This window comes from Schistocerca serialis, chromosome 1 (genome assembly GCF_023864345.2).
Source record: "Schistocerca serialis cubense isolate TAMUIC-IGC-003099 chromosome 1, iqSchSeri2.2, whole genome shotgun sequence".
Lineage (NCBI taxonomy): Eukaryota > Metazoa > Arthropoda > Insecta > Orthoptera > Acrididae > Schistocerca > Schistocerca serialis.
The window spans coordinates 223,726,488-223,753,705 of record NC_064638.1 but is presented as its reverse complement, the minus strand read 5'-3'; the positions used below and the strand labels follow the sequence as shown (position 1 = coordinate 223,753,705).

The 27,218-nt window shown below is 42.2% G+C and overlaps 1 protein-coding gene across 1 annotated transcript in view; it reads left to right on the top strand.

Moving 5' to 3' along the window:
• LOC126460891 (potassium channel subfamily T member 2) overlaps positions 1–27,218 on the top strand; it is a 627,462-nt gene that overhangs the window by 323,432 nt on the left and 276,812 nt on the right. Inside the window, exons 8-9 of the mRNA XM_050095956.1 lie at positions 9,656–9,820; positions 17,472–17,672. Coding sequence (XP_049951913.1) covers positions 9,656–9,820; positions 17,472–17,672 — 366 coding nt within the window. The remainder of the gene's footprint in view (positions 1–9,655; positions 9,821–17,471; positions 17,673–27,218) is intronic.

Below are 27,218 nucleotides of genomic sequence, written 5' to 3'. Positions count from 1 at the left end.
CTACTTGAAACACATCTCTTCTACTGAACAAGTGCTCATAGCTATTTATTTCTTTCATAGTATTAAAGATAAAGAAGCGCTCATAGCTCTTAAAGTATGCATTTTAGAGTCCATGTTTAGCAGACTTTTTTGCTTCGAATGATAGTTCCTGTTACATCCCTGAATACTGAGCATTCCTCCTGGGACACTGTATAACGGGGCCGTGTAAGACGATGTAATGGAATAACATTCCGAATCAGCTCAGTACCCATCATACCACAACGGCATGAGAGAGGAGAGTTCTTGAAAATGTGTCTTTATAAAAGCATGTTGGTTTTCGTAGGACAACCGATATAAGTTATGAGTGTCACCGATACCGTCACGAGTGAACGTGGCTTCATCAGCAACTGGGATTAGTTGGCGGCTCGCGATTAACCAACGATAAAATACTAATCGTGCACCTTCATCAGCATCTCGAAGGTGCTGAATCCTCTGTAACTGAAGAAGATAAAGTCATAATGTCTGCCGTTTCCATTACAGAACCCACACAAATGTCATGTCAGCATATTCACAACATGCAGGCACTTGTGCATGTTTAAACGATGCGATAGAATTGGACAGCAAATAACAATTTAATTCAGAGTTGAAAAATTTAATTAGCAACCTCAAGCAGAACTTCACAAGTTTTATGTGAAAACAAAAAGGACAAACGTTAAATAAACCGCTAGGAACTGGAGTACCAACATATGAAACGAAAACTAATCTCTGTTCCAGCTGTATCTCTGTAATCAACAAAAATTACTAGCTGACAAGCGTGGCATTGCCAGGATATCCATTTTGCCAGTTTTCTATCAGAACTAAAACAAAAAATGGAATGTATTTGTAATGTAAGATCGGAAAAATTTCATTTGCATGTGTTTGTGAAAACACAGCGGAAATTATGAAATAGCTTTTGTACGCCGGGTATAGCTGTTTCCCGTTTCTACTACGTGATTTTGTGAACGTCTCCATGGCCGCTATACACGGCTACTGTTTTCACCTACAGCCGTTTGTGCTTCGTAGTTGAAAGCTATCAAAAGCGCTGCTAGTTGTCAGGAATTTCCTTACTCTGAGTCGACTGTAGGACTGTTTTAAAAATAGAGAATAAATGTATTAAAGTTTCTTTCAGGATCCAGAAATTTTTTAAACATCTCAGAGTTTATTAAGTCATATCACCCGAATTATGTCAGGAAGATTGTTCTTACCTCCTCTGCCATTGTTGGATGACAGTAAAGGATATGTGTACCAAGTTTGGTTGAAATCGGTCAAGTGATTTAGGAGCAGACGTGGAACTCACACACACCCATTTTTATAAAATGAGTATGCATGGGTTTCACTTGTAATTGACAATGTCGCAACACCGACACAGTAATAGCATAATAAAAACTTTTGCAACCATAAACGGACTGTAATTTCCTTCCTACAATTCACACAAGGGGCAGATCTTTGTTCAGTCCCTGTGAGAGTGAGATACAGTTGGTCCACTTAAACGTTTCAGGTCAAATATTTCTGGAACAGCTATAGATGTTGAAAACCTACGTTCACGAGTATGAATGTAAGGCAGGGGCTCATGAAAGTAAATTCTATCAGACAAAATGGCTCTGAGCACTTTGGGACGTAATATCTGAGGTCATCAGTCACCTAGAACTTAGAACTACTTAAACCTAACCAACCTAAGGACATCACACTCATCCATGCCCGAGGCAGGATTCGAACCTGCGACCGTAGCGGTCGCGCGGTTCCAGACTGAAGCGCCTAAAACCGCTCGGCCACACCGGCCGGCTCTATCAGACAGTCTAAAGTGTTAGCAAATATAATTTTCAGCACTACCTTATGTTTTCTTGTTTTAAATGAACATCCTGTATTATTTCTTGCAGAGTCAATAACATTAAAAATCCCAAAAACAATGGCGTTGGTTGCATCGCAATACATCGCAATACATCAACAATACAGATTTCGAGTCACACACAAAAAAATGAGGAAGGAGTTTAATTATTCGTGCTTTGTTGTTCTTTACTACACTACTAGGATGGACATACCGGTAACAAAAAATCGAATATCAACGGCCAGGTTGAACATAATGGCTGACCAAGGATCTAACAGAGGGGTAAATATTAGTTGTACGAAGTTGTGTCACAGGATATCTGCATTGTTCCAGTGCACTTAATAACAGTGTAATTAGCAAATGGTTCAAATGGCTCTGAGCACTATGGGACTTAACATCTGAGGTCATCAGTCCTCTAGAACTTAGAACTATTTAAGCCTAACTAACCTAAGGACATCACACACATCCAAGCCCGAGGCAGGATTCGAACCTGCGACCGTAGCGGTCGCGCGGTTACAGACTGAAGTGCCTAGAACCGCTCGGCCACTCCGTCTGATTAGCAATAATTACAGGATTGTTGCATCGTAGTACGCCAATCACGTCACGATTACGAGGACGTGTGGTTCACGCTTGCATCTTGAGATGTGCAACAGTGGCGCGTTTCAATTATCTCAAGCGCTAACTTCACTTTGCAATTTCTCGGGATTTAATTGACATATTGCGATGCAACAAACGTCATTCTTTTCGGGATTTTTCATGTTATTGATTCCGTGAGAAATAATATCCGGTGTTTATTTTAAAAAAACATAAGCTTGCGTTGAAAATAATATTTGCTTATGTTTTAGAGTGTGTTATAGCATTCACAGTCATGAGCCCCTGCCTTACATTCATATCCGTGAAACTCGCTTATCGATATCTATCGTTGTACCAGAGATATTTGCACTGAAACGTTTAAGAGGCACATCTCGTATATAGGTCTTAGATTCGGTCCTGAAAATTGGTTCTTGGAATTCTGGAAGTAGTTTCTTTTCTACATATGTTATGCCTCTTTCTTCAATAGACTGTTAATTAATATTGTCCGATGTTGTTGTTACGGTCTCTCGCCAGTCGAACAAGCCTGTGGCCGTTGTCGCCATTCTCCTTCGTGTCCTTTATTTGTCCTACCTGATACTGGTCCGACGGCTTCCATCAGTATTTTTGTGTAAGTGTTATCTGTCATAGGCAAGATACAGGTATCCTGCCAACGAATCGATGTCTACAATTTACCTGCAACCGAGCGTATGTGATGCTGCATTGCATATACTCAGGTATTGTTAATCACGGATGTTTTTAGGATTTCTTTTGAATCCAGCTGTGATTCTCGTAGTCAACTGTTACTAAAGTTTTACGGCCCGTGAGTGCACAAATTCAGATTTCTATATCTCAAACATTTTATGCCTCTCTTCACACGAGACTGCTAATATGTAAGGACATGATGAGATTACTGCTATTTTTATTGGATATAAGTTTCTAATATATCACAGCTTCATCGGTAAAAAAGGCGGAGATTACAGTTAACCTTATCTATTACGTTATTAATATCCATAAAATATTATAAAAATGAATTATGTAGGTGTCTACGTTTCTTATTCTAAACCAATGGACCGATTTCAACAAAATTGGGGCACATATCCCTTACTGTCAGCAACGATTGCTGTGCGAGTAAGAACCACCTGCCTATCACATTTCGAGAGATATGACGTCATAAACAATGGCATGTGCGAAAAACTGCTGCATCAAGCATAACGTCTAAGTGCATTACTTCGATGATATAAACTGTATTCGCAATAATTTTTGCAGACGTTATCCGCATGCGCCGCTCAATGTACGATACATAGTTCAAGAAATATGACGTTGTAAACATAGAGATGCATGAAAAACGCCGCATCGTGCATGAAGTTTTAATACGTTCGTTCTTTACTACTAAAAAACTCCTACAGTCGAGTCAAATTAAGGAACTTTCTGACATTTGGCAGCGCTTTTGAATGGGGCTGCGACCCCGAAACTAGTGTCAAAAAATAAAACGTACATAGCTAAAATAAAAACGATTAGAGTAAGTGCGAAACTGACGTTACTAGGAGAAAATGCACGCACTCATAGCATTAATTGGTACTTCGGACACGCAAATCGCCTACATGACGTCCAGTAGAAAGGCTTGAACCAGGCAATGAATCACTTGGGAAATTATAGGGGACTCTGCAGTTAACATGGGAAACACGTCACAACTTGCAAAGCGTTGCCGTAGACACTTCCTTTACATGGTTTGAGATTAAATAGCAGCCCATCGCATTTCCAGCGCGTCATTTGATTTATAAAAGAGGTCTATTTATTCATGTATTTAATCACTAACATTAAGAGTGTCTAATGAGGAGACGAACGTAGTAGATGAGTGGTGTCGCAGTTGCCAGCATTCACGTGAACCAAAATGCCTGCCTTAGGCGCCTCGTGGATTGGTACAGGGACTCCAAAGCGTGCAATTCTGTCGGCAGGCCAAAACGCACGGAATATATTTGCCTGAAACATGCTTCCATCACTCGTACTCTCATAACGTATTACCGAGATTAACCCTCTAGTTCTCTTGAAAATTCTGGTAATGCATGAGAATTCAGCTGGAGAATTAAGTAAGAAGTACTCTCCAATAACCACAAGCCTCTAATTGGAGAAATTTCTATATACTCGTATTTGTTTCGTATTCGTTTACAAAAATAACTGGTTTTTCATGCTGCAGTATTGGTCTTATTGGTATTAATTATTTTGGTTACATTTCTTCTTTCATATGAAAGACGTCGCCAGTGAGTCTTCCGAAATATCAAAGGTGCTACGCCGCTCGCCATGAATGACCTGTCACATACAGAACAAGAACTGAAAAAACCAAAAAAAACAAGTAATTTCGACAAGGATATTCCGAGAATTTTTGAGAATGAAATGTACGTCCGTCTTTCAACAGGAGAAATCATAGGAAAAGACAGCACAAGTAAAAAGAACTCAGTATCATTTCATGCACATAAAAAAATTAGGAGGCAAACTTATTCAAAACTTAAGATTAGTGTATGTAAAAACAAAACACAAAACGGACTCGCGGTCTGAGCGTGCTCTAAAAACTTCATTATGCATATACTGGGTGGCCCAAAAAGGATGGTCGGATTTGAACTGCGTAGTACCATTGAAAGGTGAGGAGGGGGGACCACTGCCGGCCGTCTGCAAGTCGGCCATTACACCCAGTTTGCCACGAGATGGCGCAGTGGACGGTCGAGCATCGTGTTTTTGCTGTGGAACAGTTTTTCAGAAATGATGAATCGTTTATTACTGTGCAACGATTGTTTCGACAACGTTTTGGTGTAGCGTGTGATGGACCCATTCCAGATCGCAGATCCATATCACGTTGGGTGACTGCATTCCGGACAACAGGGTCTGTCAAAAGTGGTAAATCTACAGGGCGTACACGTACGGCAGTTACTCCACAGAACATTGATGATGTTAGAGCGTCAGTGCTGCAAAGCCCGCGTCGTTCCACTAGGCGTCGTGCTCAAACTTTAGGCCTCAGCCGTAGTTCGTTGCAGCGTATTTTAAGCCGTGAGTTACAGTTTCACCCATACAAAATTATGACCACGCAAAAGCTGTATGATCGTGATTTTGAGCAGCGAAGACGATTTTGTGAATCAATGCTTGACATTTTGTACTCTAATAATGATGTTGTGCTTCTTATGTCAGATGAAGCCCATTTCCATTTAGACGGCTATGTCAATAAATAAAACTGCAGGTATTGGGCAGCAGATAATCCCAGAGAATTGCACCAAAAGCCTCTTCATAGTGCTAAGGTAACAGTCTGGTGTGGAATTTCAAGATTGGGGATTGTTGGTCCTTATTTTTTTGAGGAGAACAACGCTACAGTCACAGTGAACTCGAAACGTTACGTTAACATGCTACGTAGCTTTTTGGTGCCGAAACTGCGAGAGTTACATGTAAATCGAGATCGAATTTGGTTTCAACAGGACGGGGCCACGGCCCACACAGCCAATGACTCCATGTGTGTTTTAAGGCGGATGTTCCCCCACCACATCATCTCGCGTTTTGGAGATGTCCACTGGCCCGCGAGATCACCTGACCTCTCAGCCTGTGATTTTTTTCTTTGGGGATACCTAAAGTCAAAAGTCTACGTAAAGAAGCCCCGAAACTTAATTGATCTGAAGGAGGCAATCAGTGCGGAAATTATGGCAATTCAAGAAGAAACAGTAGTGAAAGTGATGGAAAATTTCGAGGAAAGACTTGTGGAATGCATCACCGAGGAAGGACACCATCTTCCGGAAGTCATTTTCCGTACATGATTTTTTGTGGTTAGTTCTTGTAATTGGGTGCCTGGGAGCATTTAGTTACGTAATTGAATAAAATTAATTTGTAAAACTGATGGAGTTATAGTTATTTAAAATGTGACCATCCTTTTTGGGCCACCCTGTATATAGTTCATCTATAGGATTTGAAGAGTGAGCTTGCGAATATCAAAATATGTGACATAACTGACCGTTCTTTTAATTGCATTGACTTGGAAGCTAAAACTTTCTACGCCGCCAAGGGAACGTATACCTTAGTATTTGACACCAGTTTCAACTTGATACCTCTATCCTTTCGTGAGAAAAATTGATCTTAGCAGATGCACAGAGAGACGGACAAGGAAGTGATCCTATAAGACTTCTGTTTTTACCGACTGAAGTATGGAACTCTAAAACTGTAGTGTTTCATATCAGCCACTGAAGATGCCTTTCACATACAAGGCGAAACAGTTGTAACACTTATAGGACAATAAATATCGATACAGCAACATAAAAAATATTTATGCCGTTGCAACTAGAAACGGCTAATCAACTCAGATATTTTCTGTTTCATGTAATATTTGACACGAAATATTGATCGTGTCATGCCAGTCTACCGCTAATTGGCTGGGAGCAGCCTTTAAAAAACATGTATTTACTCCGCAAGTTTATATCTCTAGATTATAAAGCGAGGAAATAACTGTTTCCCGAGTTAGAATGTCGGTACGATTTGTATATCATGTTTATTCGCCAAACTTATAACGAGTAAATAATTATCTGATATTTTCGTTCTTTAGCAGTGACAGCGGCCATAACAATTTTCCGTAAACAGTAAGGGCTATGATCAGACACGAAGTTAGTTTCTTAACTCCCGCTCTGTCTGAGCAGGCCCCTTCAGTCGTTAAAGAGACAAGTTCACTCTCTGCAGAATGCTCACGAATATTCTGCATCAGCGGAAGGAGTTGTCTTAGTGGGGTTTCGCCAGGACGCCTTTCCGGTGGATGGCGCGATAGTTTTGTGTGTGTGTGTGTGTGTGTGTGTGTGTGTGTGTGTGTTTGTGTGTAGCTTAATATATAGTTTTTCTTCTTTAGGGCCATCAGCGTAATATATGTCTGATAACGAAATGATTGAGTACATACACAAAGTATCTGCTTACAATAATTAATCTTTAGTTACGACGTGACAGCAGTTTGGTCTTGGTAGAATCTTCAACAGAATTAATGCACATTTTAAAGCCACAAATATTCAAGTAGCCTTTCGAACCAGTAACAACCTTTCAATAAAATGACGTTCCGCCACCACTAGAAAAACGAAATATAATAACCCAGATATATATAAACTCACAGGTGGCAGCTGTAATAGTTTTTACATTGGCCAAAGAGAAACACATTTTAACGTGAGATACAAAGAACACCCCATCGAGAGCGAATATAATCAGTCGAGCTTCTTTATACATTTGAAAACTCAAAATCACACTTCTGATACGATTGAAAATGCACTACATATTCTGCACAGAATACCGAAAGGTTTTGCAATGAACATTCTTGGGGTATTAGAAGTTTATGTGTACACCAAAATTACCCACAGAAAATATTAAACGAACATACAGAATTCAGACACAAGTACTACATTAAAATATTTATTGAACTTTTAGAACACGAAAATGGATAAATCAGAAGTAATATATGCAGCAACCAAAAATAATCGCAACAAACTTAAGTTAATAAAATAATATCGCTGTTCATCTGCACAATCTTTGTAAACATATAGCGTCGTAAGAGAGGAACTGTCAAACTGCTGTCACGTTGTAACTAACATTTAATTTCAACATCTGGACACCATTTACGATCTTAATTAAGCAGTGACAGATACAAAACAGTCCACTAACGGCACAATATGGACGTCACATCAATCTAGACGTCAATACAAGACAGCTACTTTAATACGAATGACATTGACATCCATACCTCTCCTCATCAAAATTGTTATGGCAGGTACTTGAAAATGGCAATTAAACCCAAACAATCTGTCCAGTCTGTCGTAAATAAAGATTAATTATTGTAAGCAGCTATTTGGTGTATGTACTCAAACAGTAACGTATAGTATTGTGTCTGTACGGTTTGATGCAAAAGGTGAAAATTACTTTCAGTTCACAGAAAAATTTTCCAGCGTCAACTGGGAGACGAACCAAGAACTTTTGAATTTATAAGCTAACATCTGTTCAAAGACATAGCTAGATTTCTAGTGCACATCAGCGCTTATCCTCTTATTCGACTGATTTGTTGCACATGAACAGAAATTGATGGTTGTCACGTCGGAAATGATCCAGTCATTGATCAAGGTCCGCTCTACAGAAATGTTGTGTACATAGTTCTGCGTAGTCAGCGCGTACACAACTTTTCCACTAGAGCGCGCCCCACTAAGCACAACAAGGCAGGCACAGCGCTCGTCCATCTCCGTACTACGAGATGGCGCTTCCATAGAGACGGACCAAATTCTGCTTCCGCCGATCCGCGTATTAATATGTAACGCTGCCAATGAGATTGCTGCTAACGTAGAACCTTTTCTCCTCGCGGATCACACTTGCTCAGTGATATATGAACGCGCGAGGTATTATAACCAGTGTACAACCCTCCGATTAATCAGTCTGCATTTGTCTGCACCAGTCTGTACCAGTCTACATTTGTCTGTACCAGTCTGTAGTCAAGTTTCAGTCTGCACCTAAGAAGATTACCATCTTCCTGTACATAGCCATGAAGATAAATGCATAGACACTTTTGTAAAGTATCAGAGATAAATGTGAGAATAAGATTAACATACCAATACCAAAGGAACGTCCGCAGCTCGTGGTCGCGCGGTAGCGTTCTCGCTTCCCGCGCCCGGGTTCCCAGGTTCGATTCCCGGCGGGGTCAGGGATTTTCTCTGCTTCGTGATGACTGGGTCTTGTGTGATGTCCTTAGATTAGTTAGGTTTAAGTAGTTCTAATGTCTAGGGGACTGATGACCATAGATGTTAAGTCCCATAGTGCTCACAGCCATTTGAACCATTTTTGAACCAAAAGAACTTCAGATTGTCAATTTTAAATAGCATCCAGAACCAAGTTAAGTAATTTTTATGCTTGTTATTATTTTAATAAATGTGTGTGAAAATTAAGTTCTGTTTAAAGTTGGTCACCGTCAATCTGCTCCTCTAAGCGTGCAAGTGGCACTTCTATCGTCTGACCTAACGGCAGAAGATCAACACGCCACGATAAGACCACGAGACGTATTGCTGACACTCGCCTACTTCGTTAGAGCGACAAGTCAAATAATCTGATGGTGTGTGTACTGAAGGTCTTACAGTACGCACACCACACGAAACAACATATCTCAACAACTGTTCAGTGTGCGTGTGTGTGTGTGTGTGTGTGTGTGTGTGTGTTTGATCCTTCCGTACGCTGAGCTTATCGGCAAACGTATGTTTACAGTTCGAGCAGCTGGCGTTCACGTGGATGGAGCGCCAGAAGCTAGGCGGCTCCTACTCTTCGCACCGGGCGCAGTCGGAGAAGCACGTGGTCGTCTGCAGCACCACATTGCACGCAGACACCATCATGGACTTCCTCAACGAGTTCTACGCCCACCCACTGCTGCAGGTCAGTTCTTCCACCGTTACGGACTGTCATTGCAACTACAAAAAATTATACTGTTAACAAATACATCACCTGCGCTACGTAACCAAAAGTAAACTGAGTGAATGGATCCAAAAGTCCCAGCAATTTTGATGTTACGTGGTGCAGTGACATTAATGTGACCATCTGTCAGAAGCCTGAGTAACTGCACTACTGGCCATTAAAACTGCTACACCACGAAGATGACGTGCTACAGACGGGAAATTTAACCGACAGGAAGAAGATGGTGTGATATGCAAATGATTAGCTTTTCAGAGCATTCAAACAAGGTTCGCGCCGATGGCGACTCCTACAACGTGCTGACATGAGAAAAGTTTCCAACCGATTTCTCATACACAAACAGCAGTTGATCGGTGTTGCCTTGTGAAAGGTTCTTGTGATGCCTCGTGTAAGGAGGAGAAATGTGTACCATCACGTTTCCGACTTTGATAAAGGTCGGATTGTAGCATATCGCGATTGCGGTTTGTCGTATCGCGACATTGCTGCTCGCCTTGGTCAAGATCCTATGACAGTTAGCAGAATATGGAATCGGTGGGTTCAGGAAAGTAATACGGAACGCCGTGATGGATCCCAACGGCCTCGTATCAGTAGCAGTCGAGATGACAGGCATCTTCACGTCTCGATCCCTGAGTCAACAGATGGGGATGTTTGCAAGACAACAACCGTCTGCACGAACAGTTCGAAGACGTTTGCAGCAGCATGGACTATCAACTTGGAGACCATGGCTGCGGTTACCCTTGACGCTGCATCACAGACAGGAGCGCCTGTGATGGTGTACTCAACGTCGAACCTGGGTGCACAAATGGCAAAACGTCATTTTTTCGGATGAATCCATTTTCTTTTTACAGCATCACGATGGTCGCATCCGTGTTTGGCGACATCGCGGTGAACGCACATTGGAAGTGTGTATTCGTCATCGCCATGCTGGAGTATCACCCGGCGTGGGGTGCCATTGGTTATACGTCTCAATCATCTCTTGTTCGCATTGACGGCACTTTGAACAGTGGACGTTACTTTCAGATGTGTTACGACCCGTGGCTCTACCCTCGATCCCTGCGAAATCCTATATTTCAGCAGGATAATGCACGACCGCATATTGCAGATCCTGTACGGGCCTTTCTGGATACAGAAAATGTTCGACTGCTGCCCTCGCCAGCACAATCTCCAGATCTCTCACCAACTGACAACGTCTTGTCAATGGTGACCGAGCAACTGGCTCGTCACTATACACCAGTCGCTACTCTTGATGAACTGGGCAGCTGTACCTGTACACGCCATCCAAGCTCTGTTCGACTCAATGCCCAGGCGTATCAAGGCCGTTATTACGGCCAGAGGTGGTTGTTCTGGGCACTGATTTCTCAGGATCTATGCACCTAAATTGCGTGAAAATGTAATCACATGTCAGTTCTAGTATAATATATTTGTCCAATGAATACCCGTTTATCATCTGCATTTCTTCTTGGTATAGCAATTTTAATGGCCAGTAGTGTATCTTTTGCAACGCGGATGTGCAGGAGAATAGACAATGGGGTTCTGGAAGGTACCGAGTGGGATGTAAGCCAAGCCGACCACAATGCCGTGGCCACCTGTGCTAGTTTTCTCGGTTGAGGATGCAACAACCCGATTGAGATGGTCCCATAGTTCTCCGTTGGGTTTAAATCCGGGTAGTTTGGTGGCCACGGGAAGCACACTAAACTCGTCCTGGTGTTCTTCGAACCAAGTACGTACACTGTGAGCTGCATTGTACTGCTGATGGATGCCATCGTGCCGAGGAAAAGGAGGGCTACATGTGGGTGTCGACATGGTCCCCAAGGAAAGATGCATACGTTTGTTTATCCATTGTGCCTTCCAGAATGACGAGATCGTTTCCCTTTGTATATTAACATATATTTTTATATTCTCTCTATTACAATGGCATGACGTGTGGGCTACACCCATGAAGAAGATCACAGCAGATCTGCAGGTCTATGCAGTAAATGGAAATTTTTTTCAGGTATTTCAGCAATTCGTCCAACGACGATACTCCCTACTCAGTCGAATCGGCAGTGAATTATATTACGATACTTCTCATCCAATTTGATAAATCGTTTATGTATAGTCAGGAAATCATAGGTCATTTACACTTCCTTAGGATACATTAGACGTTACTTTCGTTTTTGGGGAACATTCACCGTCCAGCACGACACACTGATTTCTATTAGTCAAACATCAGTAAACCCCAACTCTCAATTCTTTAAAATACCGAACTCCTTCGTATAAAATGTCGTACTTCCCGACTTGTTGGTGGTCGAGTGGTATATTTTTGTGCACTGTCTGCAAAATGTCTTAGAATGGAGGAAGGAAATCTCGACAACAACGAGGTAATCACACGTGGACGAATAGTATTACTTGTAAAGAAGTAATAAATTAAAACGCTATGCCTGATGCTGCAGTCTTACAATGTGGTATGCAATGTTTTTTTTCTTTAGAGCATTTTTTTTCTTTTTGCTGGGATGGAAAGAGGGGTTCAGGCTGTAAGCGAGAAAAAATTTCGTATAAGTTTGAAATCACGATGTTCAACAAAATAAAGGTCCATTTTTTGAATCCTTCATTACCCCACATTGCGATGTAAAAGTCTGAAATTTAGTTCGAAGGTGCCTACAACATTACTTTGTAACGATGCAAAAGCATGGTGCCCTGCGACATCACCCTCAGGATCAGTGATGCTTCAAACACCAGTGTGCCGACGCATGCACGAAAAAGGGCAGGGCTTAGAAGATCGTGGGAGGTAGGTTAATGACGTCACAATGAAACCAAATTTCAACACAATTTGGCCCAACACCTACTTGACGTCTCAAACTATGGAAAGGTCATCACACCTACCATAACCCTCATCCACCCCTTCCCTTGACGCCTTTGCGATGGAGGTCATATCCGTGACCCCGCGCGTTGAAATTACGCAGTTTTCGTACGGGTGGCCCAGGTATAACACATCGGCAACACCACTGCTCAGAATCGACACGAAAATTCCAGAGGAAGTGTCGTAAAGGGCGTCAATGAAACGATGTCCTCCCTTGCGCCGTTCATTTTGACACATTTCGCAGTCGAAAACGACAGTTTGCATTGCGATGTGTAGCAGGACGACGACATTGACAGCCTTCGACACCGCTAGCACCTTCTGGACTACATCGCCTCGAACGTTATCTCACCCGTTTGGAGTGTAGCGTGACCACAATTTTTGCTTTGATATGTCATTAGGGATCGTTCAAAATTTGAGCGTGATCCAAAGTAGAAAAGGATATTTATGCTTTTTCATCCCATCTTTTTCATGCCCTCCTGTGACGTGTGCACAGCGGAGTGCAACAATGACACTTACATGAATACAATGACGAAGGGTCGCTCAAAGCCTTCTCAGATAACATCACTTTCGGTGCCTTCCGCACACATTTGCTGAGCATGTTAAAAACGTACGTGTACAGAGACAACTATTCGCCAAATTCTAGGCACCTGCGGGATAGCAAACGCCTTCGACATACCTCAGCTGAATGACGCCACTGCACCAGTGCCGGTCAGTCCAGAACCGCGCTGCTGCTACGATCGCAGGTTCGAATCCTGCTTCGGGCATGGATGTGTGTGATGTCCTTAGGTTAGTTAGGTTTAAATAGTTCTAAGTCTAGGGGACTGATGACCTCAGATGTTGTCCCATAGTACTTAGAGCCATTTGAACTAGTGTCTGCTTGCCAGATACGAAATCTGTGGGGCGTCAAGGGGATTGCCTAGGAATTGGTGAATGATTGTTCCTGTACATCATGTACTTTTTCGAAGGGCCCGATGACGGTGCGCGTATGCCACCGATGGTATTGTCAAACTGGGGGGAGTCCTAGAAGCTCCCTATGCTACTTTATACACACTTGCGTCGATGTCGCACTCCCGCATACACATGCTTCAGAAGGGCGCGAAAAAGAAGGGATGAAAAAGTATAAATACAAGGTTTTCTGCTTCAGATCACATTCAGATTTCACTGGATAGTTTTGAATAGTTCCTAGTAGCACCACATATACCAGAACACCGTACACCAAAACAAAAATTCTGGTCACACTACACGCCAAAGGGGTGAAATCACGTCCATGGGGGTTGTTTCTCAAATGGCTCTGAGCACTATGGGACTTAACTTCTGAGGTCATCAGTCCCCTAGAACTTAGAACTAATTAAACCTAACTAGCCTAAGGACATCACACACATCCATGCCCGAAGCAGGATTCGAACCTGCGACCGTAGCGGTCTCGCGGTTCCAGACTGAAGCGCCTAGAACCGCTCGGCCACTCCGGCAGGCGGTTGTATCTCCATGATGTCCTTAAAAAAGGGCTGGATCGTCTGGAAGGTGCCGAGCGTCTCAAATATTTTCAAGGACGTGGTCCTGTTGCACATCACACTGCAAACTGTCGTTTTCGACCACGAAATGTGCGAAAGGGTTGGTTTCGTTGATGCCCTTCATGACCCCTCCTGAAGTTTTTTCTTGTCGATTCTGAGCAGTGGTTCGTCCCAAACATTTTTCATAGTCACCCAAAAGAAAACCGTGTGTTTTCATCGCTCGGAATCACGGATCTGCATTCCATCGCAAATGTGTCAAGAAAAGCGGTGAGATGTAGATTAACGGAGGTGTGACGTACTCGTGGTGTGACACGTCCACCGTGGCGTTGTGCGAAACTGTGGTGAAATTTTGTGCCAGTGTGACATCATTAACCCACCTTACACCTCACATGGCCTTTTCGGCTCTGGATTTTTTAAAACATATATTGCCACCTTGCCGAGCCAGAGACTGACGTCGCTGGGTGCACACTTTCTACACTATTACTGAGGAAGTTTGAAGGTACCTTTGAGCTGAATTCCAAACCTACGTCGCAATAGGAGAAACTGAAAGGTTTGAAAAACGGGACAGTTTAATTTTGTTGTCAGCTTATGTCTAAAGTTTGTTTCAAGTCGCTAAGTACTCTCATTCTCAAATACTGGATGAATATAATCTGGGTAATTTGCGCACTGTGAGTTATGCTGCCTCGAGAGATGTACACAGTTTTTTTCTATTACATCTGACCTATTGTTTTAAACCTGTAAATATAGGTTTATAGCGCCTAACGAGTGCATATATCAGCAATTTAAATTTTGAAATTCGGTCACTCACTTTATGAAACATCGAAAACAAATTTTTGTTGCCCCTGGAAGCCATTAGGTAGGCAACCAGCAACTTGCACTCACCCAAGGTTAGCCGTTTAGTAATATACACCAACGTGCCAAAGGCATGGGATAGCGTTATGCACATATAGAGATGGAGGTAGTATCGCGTACACAAGGCATAAAGGGGCAGTGCTTTGGCGGAGCTGTCGTTTGTATTGAGGTGATTCATGTGAAAAGGTTTCCAACTTGATCATGGCCGCTCGACGGGAATTAACAAACTTTGAACATGGATTGGTAGTTCGCGCTAGCTGCATGGAGCATTACATTTCGGAAATCGTTAGGGAATTTAATATTTAGAGATCCACAGAGTCAAACGTGTGCTGAGAATATCAAATTTCAGGCGTTATCTTTCACCAAGGACAACGCCGTGTCCGACGGCCTTCATATAAGGACCGAGAGCAGCGGCGTTTGCGCAGAGTTGTCAGTGCTAGCAAACAAGGAACACTGCGTGAAATAATCATAGAAATCAATGTCGGACGTACAGGAACGTACCCATTAGTGCAGGGCGGCGAAGTTTGGTGTTCATAGGCTATGGCAGAAGACTACTGACGCGAGTACCTTTGCTAACAGCACGACATCGCCTGCAGCGCCTCTCCTCGGCTCGTGACTATATCGATCGGACCATAGAGGACTGGAAAACCGTAGCCTGGTCGGATGAGTCCCTATTTCTGTTGCTAAGAGATGACGGCAGGGTTCGAATCTGGCTCAGACTCCACCAAACAACGGACGCAAGTTGTCAGCAAGACACTGTGCAAAATGGTGGTGGCACCGCAGTAGTAGGGACTGTTGGGTCGTCTGCTCCAACTGAACCGACCACTGACTGGAAATGGTTATGTTCGGCTGCTTGGAGGCCAAACAACGACAGAATTTGTGTGGTTGGCAGTGCGCCATTTCACCTTGCCTCAGTTACTGGCGATGGTTTGAAGAAAATTATGGAAATTTCAGTGAATGATTTGGCTACCCAGATCGCCCGATCTGAATCCCATAGAACATTTACGGGACATAATGGAGAGGTCTGTTCGTGCCCAAAATCCTGCACCAGAAACACTTTCGCAATTATGGACGACTGTAGAAGCAGCATGGCTCAATATTTCTACATGGGACTTCCAACGACTTGCTGAGTCCATACCATTTCGAGTTCTTGCACTATGACCGGGTAAAAGGTCCGGCCTGATACTAAGAGGAACTCCATAACTTCGTCAAAAAAATGGCTCTGAGCACTATGGGACTCAACATCTGAGGTCATAAGTCCCCTAGAACTTAGAACTACTTAAACCTAACTAACCTAAGGACATCACACACACCCATGCCCGAGGCAGGATTCGAACCTGCGACCGTAGCAGTCCCGCGGTTCCGGACTGCAGCGCCAGAACCGCTAGACCACCACGGCCGGCTCATAACTTCGTCACCTCAGTGCATAATCCTCCAACCAATCACGTATTTGGGAAACTAGTTCGTATATACGTATCTCGGTAGTGGTTACGTATTGTCTAATTAGCCACCCATTTTAGTCTTCTTCTTTTATTCGCAGCAGAGGTACACTAAAATGAACACATATACAATATATACAAAGAAAACTATACAGTATTGACCCAGAATTGGACAACTTTGGTAGCATTGGGTGCTGCAGATGTTTAGTCCTTCATGCTACAGCTGGTTGGGCATAAGTTTCATTTGAAGAGATGCCGGGTTGTCTGCAATTCACCGCATTCGCACAGTGTTTTGTTGGCATTTGGCAGTTGGAAGTTTCATTTAAGGAGATTGTCCCTCGATCTTGCGACTTCGGTCCGTAGTCTGTTTAAGGACTTCCAGATGACCCACTTCTCCATGTGTCCAGGCGGCAGGGATTCTTGTGGTGTCATCCAGTACTATACAATATTCACCCAGAATTGGGCAACTTTGATAGCATTGGGTGCTGCAGACATTAAGTCCTTCATGCTACAGCTGGTTGGGCATAAGTTACATTTGAAGAGATACCGGGTTGTCTGCAATTCACCGAATTCGCACAGTGTTTTGTTGGCATTTGGCAGTTGGAAGTTCCATTTAAGGAGATTGTCCCTCGATCTTGCGACTTCGGTCCGTAGTCTGTTTAAGGACTTCCAGATGACCCATTTCTCCATGTGTCCAGGCGGCAGGGATTCTTGTGGTGTCATCCAGTTTGACAGGTGTTGGCATATATCTTTCCACTTCGTGAGTCGGGTAGCCGCAGCTGATCCTTCTAATGGCTGTGAAGTTGTTAGGAAACTCTTCCTGGACTTCAGTCTTGTCTTGGCAGGTTGATGTCCAAAGGGTGGATGTGAGGTCACTGTACGTGATTTATGCCTCTCGATGTTAGCGGCGACCTCACTTCTGATGTCACATGGAGCAACCCATTTTAGTAATGCGCCCTTTTCACGGTCTGCAGGACTATTACGTGGTGCTGCTGTCGCCGATGGAACTGGACACGACGATGCGCATGATCCTGCAGGTGCCCATCTGGGCGCAGCGCGTCATCTACATCCAGGGGTCGTGCCTCAAGGACAGCGACCTGGCCAGGGCGCGCATGAACGAGGCCGAGGCGTGCTTCGTGCTCGCCGCCAGGAACTACGCCGACAAGACGGCCGCGGTACGTAGTGCCTGCCACCTTCGTTACTGGTTACACACACCCTGTCCCCCTTCTTCCCCTACACTCCGAGTCTGCCGGTGCGGTGGTCAAGTCTATGGACTCGCATTGCGGTGGTGGGAATAAAGAAGCTTAAGTTGTAACATCCCATTAGATCATTAGAAATGGAGCACAAGATCAGGTTACGGTAGAACGGGGAAGAAAATAGGCCATGCCTTTTCAAAGCAACTATCCAGGCATTTCACTTGAGCGACTTGGGGGAACTATGAAAAAACCCAGACAACTGGACAGGAATTTGAACCACCGTGGTCTAAAATGCGAGTCCAATGTCCTACCATTGCGCCATCTCGCTCGCTGCGTTGGGGAGGATAGGGTTTCAGACACCTGCCACGATATACAGATTTTTAAGGAAGAAAAACTTTATGATTTAAGTTTTAATTGCCAGCCCAATAAAATAAAGTTATGCAATCAATTTGTTGACAAGATGCCTGTTGGCTTCTCTCTCGTGTTTTTCGGCTGAAGTTTGTCTGACACGAGTGGTGGCATTGTCAAAGCCCCACCCTCCATTGGTGGTGGTGGACTGGTCCAGTCAGCCAACAGCAATGGAGAGTGAAGCTTTGACAATGCCAGCCACACGTGCTGGCGAAACATCAGAAAAATCGTCAGACAAACATCATCCAAAGAACCCGATACTGAAACCAACAGGCGTTTAGTCAGCAAGTGGCCGTGAAAGCGCTTATAATTTTGAATTAATTTTTTTGCTTGTTTGCAAACCACGCAGTCAGTCACCACTTTGTGTGTTAACGAAAATTTTTCGCTCGACATTCATAAATAGCACTATCCGAAAGTGTGGTCTCACGACAAGATGAGTGCGCACAAAAATGTACCATTAGTGTCATCAGCTTCAATGTAATAGTAATCTGCTAGTTAAAGACCTGATCTCCCCACATACGTAGTTCCAACACGCGTCGGCTATGCAACAGTGTTTCATTGTGGCTCATCGTTTGTAAGCCCCAGCCGAACTTTGGCACACATTATTAATGAATAATAATTAATAATAATCACATTGTATCACTTCTTCCGTTCAGCATCGTACGAGAGCCAAACATAAATAAAATAATAGCTGCTGTCAGCACATACTGAGATAGAATGGTTTTCAAATATACATCTACTACCATCGTATTTCAAAAAATGATGTAGTAAAACACATTTCTCCCTGTCTTTCTTTTTGAAAATAAAGCACCAATAGTTGCACAGCCAATCAAACTGTAATTATTCTTACCTTCGCAGCACAGGAACGTCTTTCACAGACGAAAGGAGGTAATTTGGTAGATTTTACGTGAAAGAACAGTCACCCTTAAATAAATCGGACTGGAGCGAGACTGATGGTTCACATTTGGTCCATCGGCGAATAAGAGCTTGGTCTAAGAAAAGTTTTAACCGTTTCAAAAGAAATCTTGCTTCGTTTCCACTTTAAGTGCAAAAAACATGCTTTCCTGGAAGGCTTTTAAAGCGCACTACGTCTTTACTTAATCTTCTACGAATCGGTTGAAACTTTACACGAAGGTAGATAAATGGACATAGTCAATACTAAATTTTTCTATACAATAATCTTCATCTGTTGTTGAGATATGATGGTTTAAAGTCGAACTAAACGTAGCACATATAATCCTTTCTTACGTGAACTGAATGCGTGGAAACTGTTGGAAGTGAATCAAATAAATAAAAACTTCCTTCTCACGATTAAATTGAAAACTCGCTTTCAAAAATCTAGTTTCATTCAGATTTTAGGAGCAAAGAACACCTTTTCTGAGATTTCTTACGTGTGCCACTTCTATGTTTCAAACTCGTGACAATCGATTCAAATTCTTTGAGAAGGTAAAGGAATACACGTAATTAATACTCACACTTTCGTTTCGTGAAAGCTTTATCAGTTGCCGTCTGAGACTGTGTATGAAATGCACGTAAGAACCAGTTTCACGCGAATTGCACGTGCCGTGACGGTTTGAAGTGATAAAATTGTCGCCCGAGTCAAAAAATCTACAACGGTTGCCAAGCTATTTTTGGTCAAACGTCAGAATTGTGGTAGAGTAAACGTTGGGAACCAGAATGAAAAATGCTGTTATCATAGCACAAAAAAGGCGAATATGTCCTGGACAGAGTTAGGGATGTAAAATAAGGGAACTAGCTTTCCAACTTATTTGGAATCTTCTAGGATAGTTAAACCAAAACATCTGAACATATTCGCTCTTTTTTACGAGTTACCCCTACTTCCCCAGCGCAGTAAGCTCTTAGTTGCAAGGTGTTGGCACACCTGCATCTTACAATTTATTGTCTAAATTCCCTGATTCTGTGCCCAAAACCCACAAGATTCGGCAGCCATAGTAAAAAGTAATAATAATAATAATAATATCATATGGCCGAAGAGCATACATTCAATAGCTAGAAAAATTTTCTGGGGAGATAAAATTTCTGAGAGTGGATTTGTTCCTGGACGGGACCCTAAATCAGTTTTTTGCTTTCTGTGTGGAGGGATCGTTGATTTTTTTTCCACCTCAGGGGACCATTTGTCTTCCAAACCCACTTCCTGTTTCATGAATGGTGAGGAGTATAAGACAAATATACACACATGTATATGCTTCTAGAGAGCGGAATGCGTCTACAATAAAACTATCCGAGAGCGAGGGTGCATCTGTAATAGGAAGCATCCCAGAGCGGGGATGCATGCATGATAAAGCTAACGACACGTTGTAATATATTGTACGACATGACGCCATGTGTCATGTTATACGATATGATCTCATGTAGCATATTACTTTACTTGACACGGGCACTAATATTGACAGCAACAGAGTGCGAATACGTGGAGATAATTTGATTTAAATGTCTCTGAAGCTGCCAGGTAAGTTGGAAAACATTGTTCCCTTCTTGTAAATCCCTAACTCTACCCAGGACTTATTCACCTTTTTTGTACTACGATAGGGGAATTATTCATTTTGGTACTGTTATAAACTACATTTGGTGGTTTGCTTTCGTGTGGCAAGACGAATAACTTTTGTATTGTCCAACACGTGTGCACATTATGGATAGTTGTTCTTGCAGGAAACAGGACTCTTTTTAAACTTACTCTGCCACGTTGGAATGTTGGACTTCGTGCCTTTTTGATAGTTATACGCTACGATAATCTTATCGGGAGTTAAAGCGTTGTAAAGCTGAATACGTTAGTTGAAATTGAATTGAATACTGACTTGCGTTTTCTTTTACGATTAATATTTCTGCAGCTATGATGTTAAAGCCTTACTGAAGAAATATACTTGCAACATTGAGTTAATTTATGAATTCTGTTGGGAAGAAATATACTTGCAACAGTGAGTTAATTTACGAATTCTGTTGGGAAGTTTACTTTTTCGTCTTGGTTGCCATTGTATCAATGAATTCAAACATTTTTTCTTCCCCTGGTTCCATATTCTATATTCACTTATATATTTATTGAACTACGTCATTTGTATTGCTAAAATTATTCGCTCGCACTACCATTTTTTATTTAATTAGTTTCTCTCTACAATAGATACACTTTTCCTCTGAGTTGTTATTCTGTTTTTACTGCATTACACAACACTTGCAATATTGCCATTTCCAAACTGTAGTCTATTACTTTCATGGATATACTAGAACATTCAAAAATATTTTTTAACATTCGTGAATATTATAAAGACACAAGAACATTAGAGGCCAATCTCGAATTTTTTTCATTGGTGCGAAGGAGATAGGGCATGTTCTGGTGACGATAGCAATGTGATGGCTCCACAAATATCTCCACAACCACCACTACCACTGCACAATCGCTGTGGGGTACAACTGGAGAACTAGGGGTAACATCAGATACCAAAATCAGTGACTGCGGTGGATGAAGCTACAAGTAAAAATATATTCTGATGCGACAACTTTACTTATTATGCTCACGCAAGGGAATCCTTACAACACATTAGTAGTTACACGAAATTAAGCAACAGGTCCATGAAGAGAAAGTCCGTCACCAGATACTTAGGCGCCTTCTTGGACGAACGACAAAATTATGGTGCACATATTGAAGAAATGAGCAAGAGAGCCAGGAAAACGATGAACAAAATGATTAGTCTTGCCAGTTATGATTATAAGCAGCCAATGCAAACAATAAGAACATGTCATAACACTATTTTGACTGCGATCGTGGGATATTGTCCCAGTACTTGGGCCCACAGACTTTTGCTCATAACACCAGCATGGATATTTAACAGAGTGCAACGTGGAATACTTCTGCTGTTGACGGAAGCTTTTGGCTCTGTGTCAGTTGAGACTTTGTAAGTAATACTTGGAATGAGTTCACTCCATCTCCAGATACGAAGAAAAAGCGTCGATGTATTGGCTGAAGAAAGAACAACATTAAGAAGTCAAGAAGATCCAAATTTAATAGGAATAAGCGCCAGAAGCAAGTAGAAAATTCAAAATCAGGTCCTCCACCTATGGCAGAAAGGATGAGGTGGTACTCAAAGAGCGAGGCGCACTTATGGTTTCCTACCAAATATAAAACACTGACTGGGAATAAAACATCTGAACCTCTCAAGGGCCTGGTACACTTCTGGTCATGGCACTACGCCGCCTAGTCATCGAATTGGTAGACGCCGGCCGGTGTGGCTGAGCGGTTCTAGGCGCTTCAGTCTGGAGCCGCGCGACCGCTACGGTCGCAGGTTCGAATCCTGCCTCGGGCATGGATGTGTGTGATGTCCTTAGGTTAGTTAGGTTTAAGTAGTTCTAAGTTCTAGGGGACTGATGACCTCAGATGTTAAGTCCCATAGTGCTCAGAGCCATTTGAATTTGAATTGGTAGACAGACGTCCGAGCGTGGCTGTGGTAAAGAGGGTACGACAGAAAACACTATCTGGGGGTATGCCGATGTTGCTGATACTGATCGCAGCAACTGAATCAGAACGGAAGACTCGATGTCAAAGAGGTGCTGCATTGCGAAACAGAATGGCAGATCTTGGACAACATTGCTGACGCTATTTCAAGAATGACTTGGGTAGCGCATTAGCTTATCAAGCAAACCCTGTCTACTGCACTGCGAGCGGATACGGCAAAAGATTGAGAAGCAACGCAGCGAAGGCAGCTGAGGTCAAAAGATGCGGCAGGAGAACTGCCAACACGTATGCGCAGCCACCGTAACATCATCAGAGAGAAACGCAACCGTGGGCCGTGTATCGCCACCAAAGTAACCAGAACCGGGATGACATGGGCCAGAGTATGGCTGCCAGAGTCGTTGGCTACAACGATGCTCCCCTGCGACAGGGGAATTCCTCTCTGCAACCAGGGAGCCAACAAGCATTGGAAGAGGCATATGGAACCACAACGCCTTCCATAGCGCCCAAGGAACCAGCAGGGCGTGCGTATGGACCGGGGAGTGGTTTACAACATTATGGAATGTGACAGAGAAAAATTTGGAGTTGTTATAGTACTAGAAGACACAGATTTGGTAGCAGGTGTGGTTTTTATTCATGGCAGAAATAATGTTTCGTTTATTATTACTATCTTATCGCCAGCTGCTTCGCTCGTGTTGACTGTATGGTCTGCAGAGTCTTCTTTTGTTTACATTTAATGGAATTTTTATGTTGTTCACAAACTGCAACACCTTCGAACCTTTTAGGTTAATTAAGGCCATGTAAGCACGGTCTTTTCCAAATGTGCTTCTGACAAAAAGTGATTTTGGTAGCCGGAATCCAAAATGCGTTCTTGTGGAGATATTTCCATTGGAACTTTCGATCTCCTAACAAATATTTCCTTACATCTAACCGAGAACTGAAATACCAATTTTCACAAATGTAGCTTTAAAAATTTTTTTAATATAACGAAATATTTTCTTAAAAATTTTCATCCCCTACTGCGCTACCTGAGGGGCCGAATTTCCAGAAACACTGAAACATGTATTTTTTTTATTTCTGGCCGAAAAATCAAAAACCACTTGTCACATATGTAGCTTTAAAAATCCTTTAGTAGTTCTTTATTGATTATTTATTTTCAAAAAAACTTTCGCCCACTATTTTACCCCCTTCGATGTGGGATTACCAAAAAACTGGAATATGTATTTTTTATTTTCTGACTGAGAAACCAAATAATAGATTTCGTTGGTCTAACTTCAAAATTCCCGTTCTGGCGACATTTTTCAAAAACCTTTTCATCCCCTGTTCACCCTCTTCGGAGTGGAATTTCCAAATATTTTTATGTTTTATTTCTAACAGTGGCGCCACTTACAAGTTTTCATAGATTTAGCTTCAAGAATGGTTCCACAATGAAATATTTCCACAAAAACTTTTATCTCTCGTTTCACCCCCACAGGGGTTGAATTTCCAAAATCAGTGAAACAAGTATTTTTTTTATTTCTAATTGAGAAGTCTAATTTAAATTTTCGTAGATATAGCTTTAAAAATACTTTCATAACAAAATATTTTCATAAAAAATCTCGTCCCGTATTTCACCCCCCTTAGGGGTTCAATTACCAAAAATACTGAAACACGTATTTTTTAATTTGTAACCGAGAAGTCAACAACCAGTGTTAACAGATGTAGCTTTAAAAATACTTTAGTAGTTCTTTAACAATGATATATTTTCAAAAAAAAGTTTTCACCCACTATTTCACTCGCACAGGGTAAATTTCCAAAAAAGCTGAAACACATGTTTCTTTATTTCTGAGCGTGAAACAAAAATTCCACTTTTTTTTTGTAGGTCTTGCTTCAGAATTGCCTTAATAACGACATTTTTTCAATAAAAAACCTTCATTACCTATTTCATCCCCTTAGGGTTGGAGTTTAGAAAAATGCCTTTGTAAACGACGCTTAGAATATAAGATCGACACCTTCTCCAAATTTCAAGTTTCTGTCCTCAGCCGTACAGACTGGGCGATGGCGAGTCAATCAGTCAGTGAGGACATCGCCTTTTATATATAGAGATTAAGAAGATGAATAATAATAATAATAATAATAATAATGGTGGTAGTAGTAGTAGTAATACTAGTCGTAGCAGTAGGAATAGTTATGGTGATGGGGTAGTATTGCTTAGAATAAAATTCTGTATTAATGTATATTGCATAATTTGTGAAAGAATCAATACAACTTGTGTTCGTATTCCTGGTAACAGGATACATTGGAATGGAATACATAAATCAATAAACTAGTAATTACATCAATGTAGAATGGAAGTTTATTACACAAGCCATTATTACCTTAACTGGGAGAGCGTAAGCGCAATACGAATAATTTCTTAACGACTGAGCAATATTTTCCACTATCCTTTAGCATTCAGCTCTTGTAAATGCAGCGCGGAAGGTTGTCTCGGAGGCGATTCTGTCGGCGATCCCGCCACCCTGCGATCTCAGATTTTTCCAGGCCGTCTTCCCTCGTAACCGGCAGACCAATTGCCTTTCTTTTTCCCGCGGCAATAAAGCTGCTACCGCCTTTAGCCGATATATCGACCGCCCTCTTCCGGGGCCATGCTATATCTTCTGGTATCGAGAAAAAAGCACGGCTCGTTTGCCTCGCGGTAAGTCAGAACTCGCGCCGTGTCGGCTATATGAGGCCGGAAAAGGCAATCGACCAGGGCTTCATAAACCAGCGTACACATGCGGAAGTAAAAGAACGCGGTATGTTTTTAAAGTACCGTAAATAACTTGTAAAAATGTAGTCCTGCTGCAGCAGGAGCCTTAAAGTTTTCGATGACACTACAATGGACGTCTTTTTTGCAGGTTTGCTTTGTTTCTTTTTCTTTTGTTCTTCAGCTTGTGCGCCTCAGAGACAGTAATGTGGCGTTCTCGAACTCAAAGTCAGTCACATATTGAATGATGGCTGGACGTCGTTTTACAGTGGATACACTCAACCTACGTTTCTTGGCAAAGCCATAATGAAGTGGTTTTGCTAGCAGCTTGCTTCGATCTTTCAATGTTTTTTGGTTTTGATAAGTGTCTGAGCAGCGTGTGATCCTCACACATGACATTTCAATCTGGTGATGAAGACAGCACTGTTCCATGGGCTATTTCGGAAGGAAACAAAGAACCTGTGAGTTGGTTTACAGTAGCCACTTTCTAACGTTCTTGGTCATCCGCTAGTCTCCTCAGCTCGGTGCAACTTCAACTTAATTTTTATTTTATTAGCTGATCAGTACACAGGGTGCTTGTACTAACTTGAGGCGACTAAAAAGCTCGAAAACGAATCATCGTACGAAAAATGTTTTATGTGAAAAATTAATATTAGTAAAAGAGACATATGTCTGTGTTACACCTGGCCACCTCCTACTAAACACCCCTCTTGCGTGGGTGGGGTCAGCTTTGTATTTTCAAATGGGAACCCCCCCAACTTATTGCATAATCGGCTTCTAGGCAAAAAAAAAAAAAATTCTGCGGTTTACTTAGCTTATTATTTCCCACGCGTGGTAGATGGCTTTGATATCGACGGATACCAAGTGGGCATATTTTTGCAATTAAGGACCGACGCCTTTGATTCCACATTTCGTTTACGATGCAACTGTAAACCTTCGTGTTCTAATGGTTGATACTGACGTTCACAAGTTACTTGAGTGTTGCAAACATGATCGCACAGTACGAATAATATCGCCAGACGTCATCATTTCAGGTTGTGTTCCCTATGGGGTTGATCGTGGTGAGACCCCAAACCGTCGGAATGCTTGATTTCGGTGGCCGCCCTCGAAACCCTTTATCAAGGTGACTGATTTCTTCGGTGCTTGTTTACACCCAACCACTGTAACTCTCGCACTGGCCGCTACACGCCTACCGCCGAAATACAAGGCACAACCACTGTAATAAGGTAAAATGTCCATGAAGTGATAGCCTCACATGCCATGAATATTCACCGAAATCAAGCACCCAAATGGTAGGAGGCAATGGGACTCACTGATATCAAGCGCCGTTGTTCCTGGATCGAGCTGAACATAGTTTCTAACCAGACACTGAAACGACTAACCGTATCGCACTGTACAACAAAATTTCCAACACTAAATTCCTAACGTAAATATCAACTGTTAGAACACAAAGGTTTAAATTTACACCATACATGAAATGTAGAATAAACTGCATCGATTCTTAATTGCAAAAACAGGCGTGCTGGATATTTTTTGATTACAGCGTCGTCTACCACGAATGGCCAGCTGTAGCACAGATGTCTCGTCTACTAACATTAATTTCTCACCTAAATTTTTTTTCGAATGATGCGTCGTTTTCGAGATATTTAGTTATCTCAAATTGAAACAAACACACTTTCTTTTAACCTAGGTCGCGCACTCCCTATCTTTCCTTCCACTGTTCCTTCTGAAACTGCCTTAATGTACGACCTGTCAGTGAATCTCCCCTCCTAATTAATACTTCCATAGATAAGCTTTCGCTCACAACTGCCAACGTTATTTTGTCTACCCACGATGTTTGTAGATTTCTCCGTTAACAACATAACACAAATGCTACAATCCTTTTCTGTCCTGCTGCTACTGTTGTCCACGTCTCACTTCCCGCGAACCA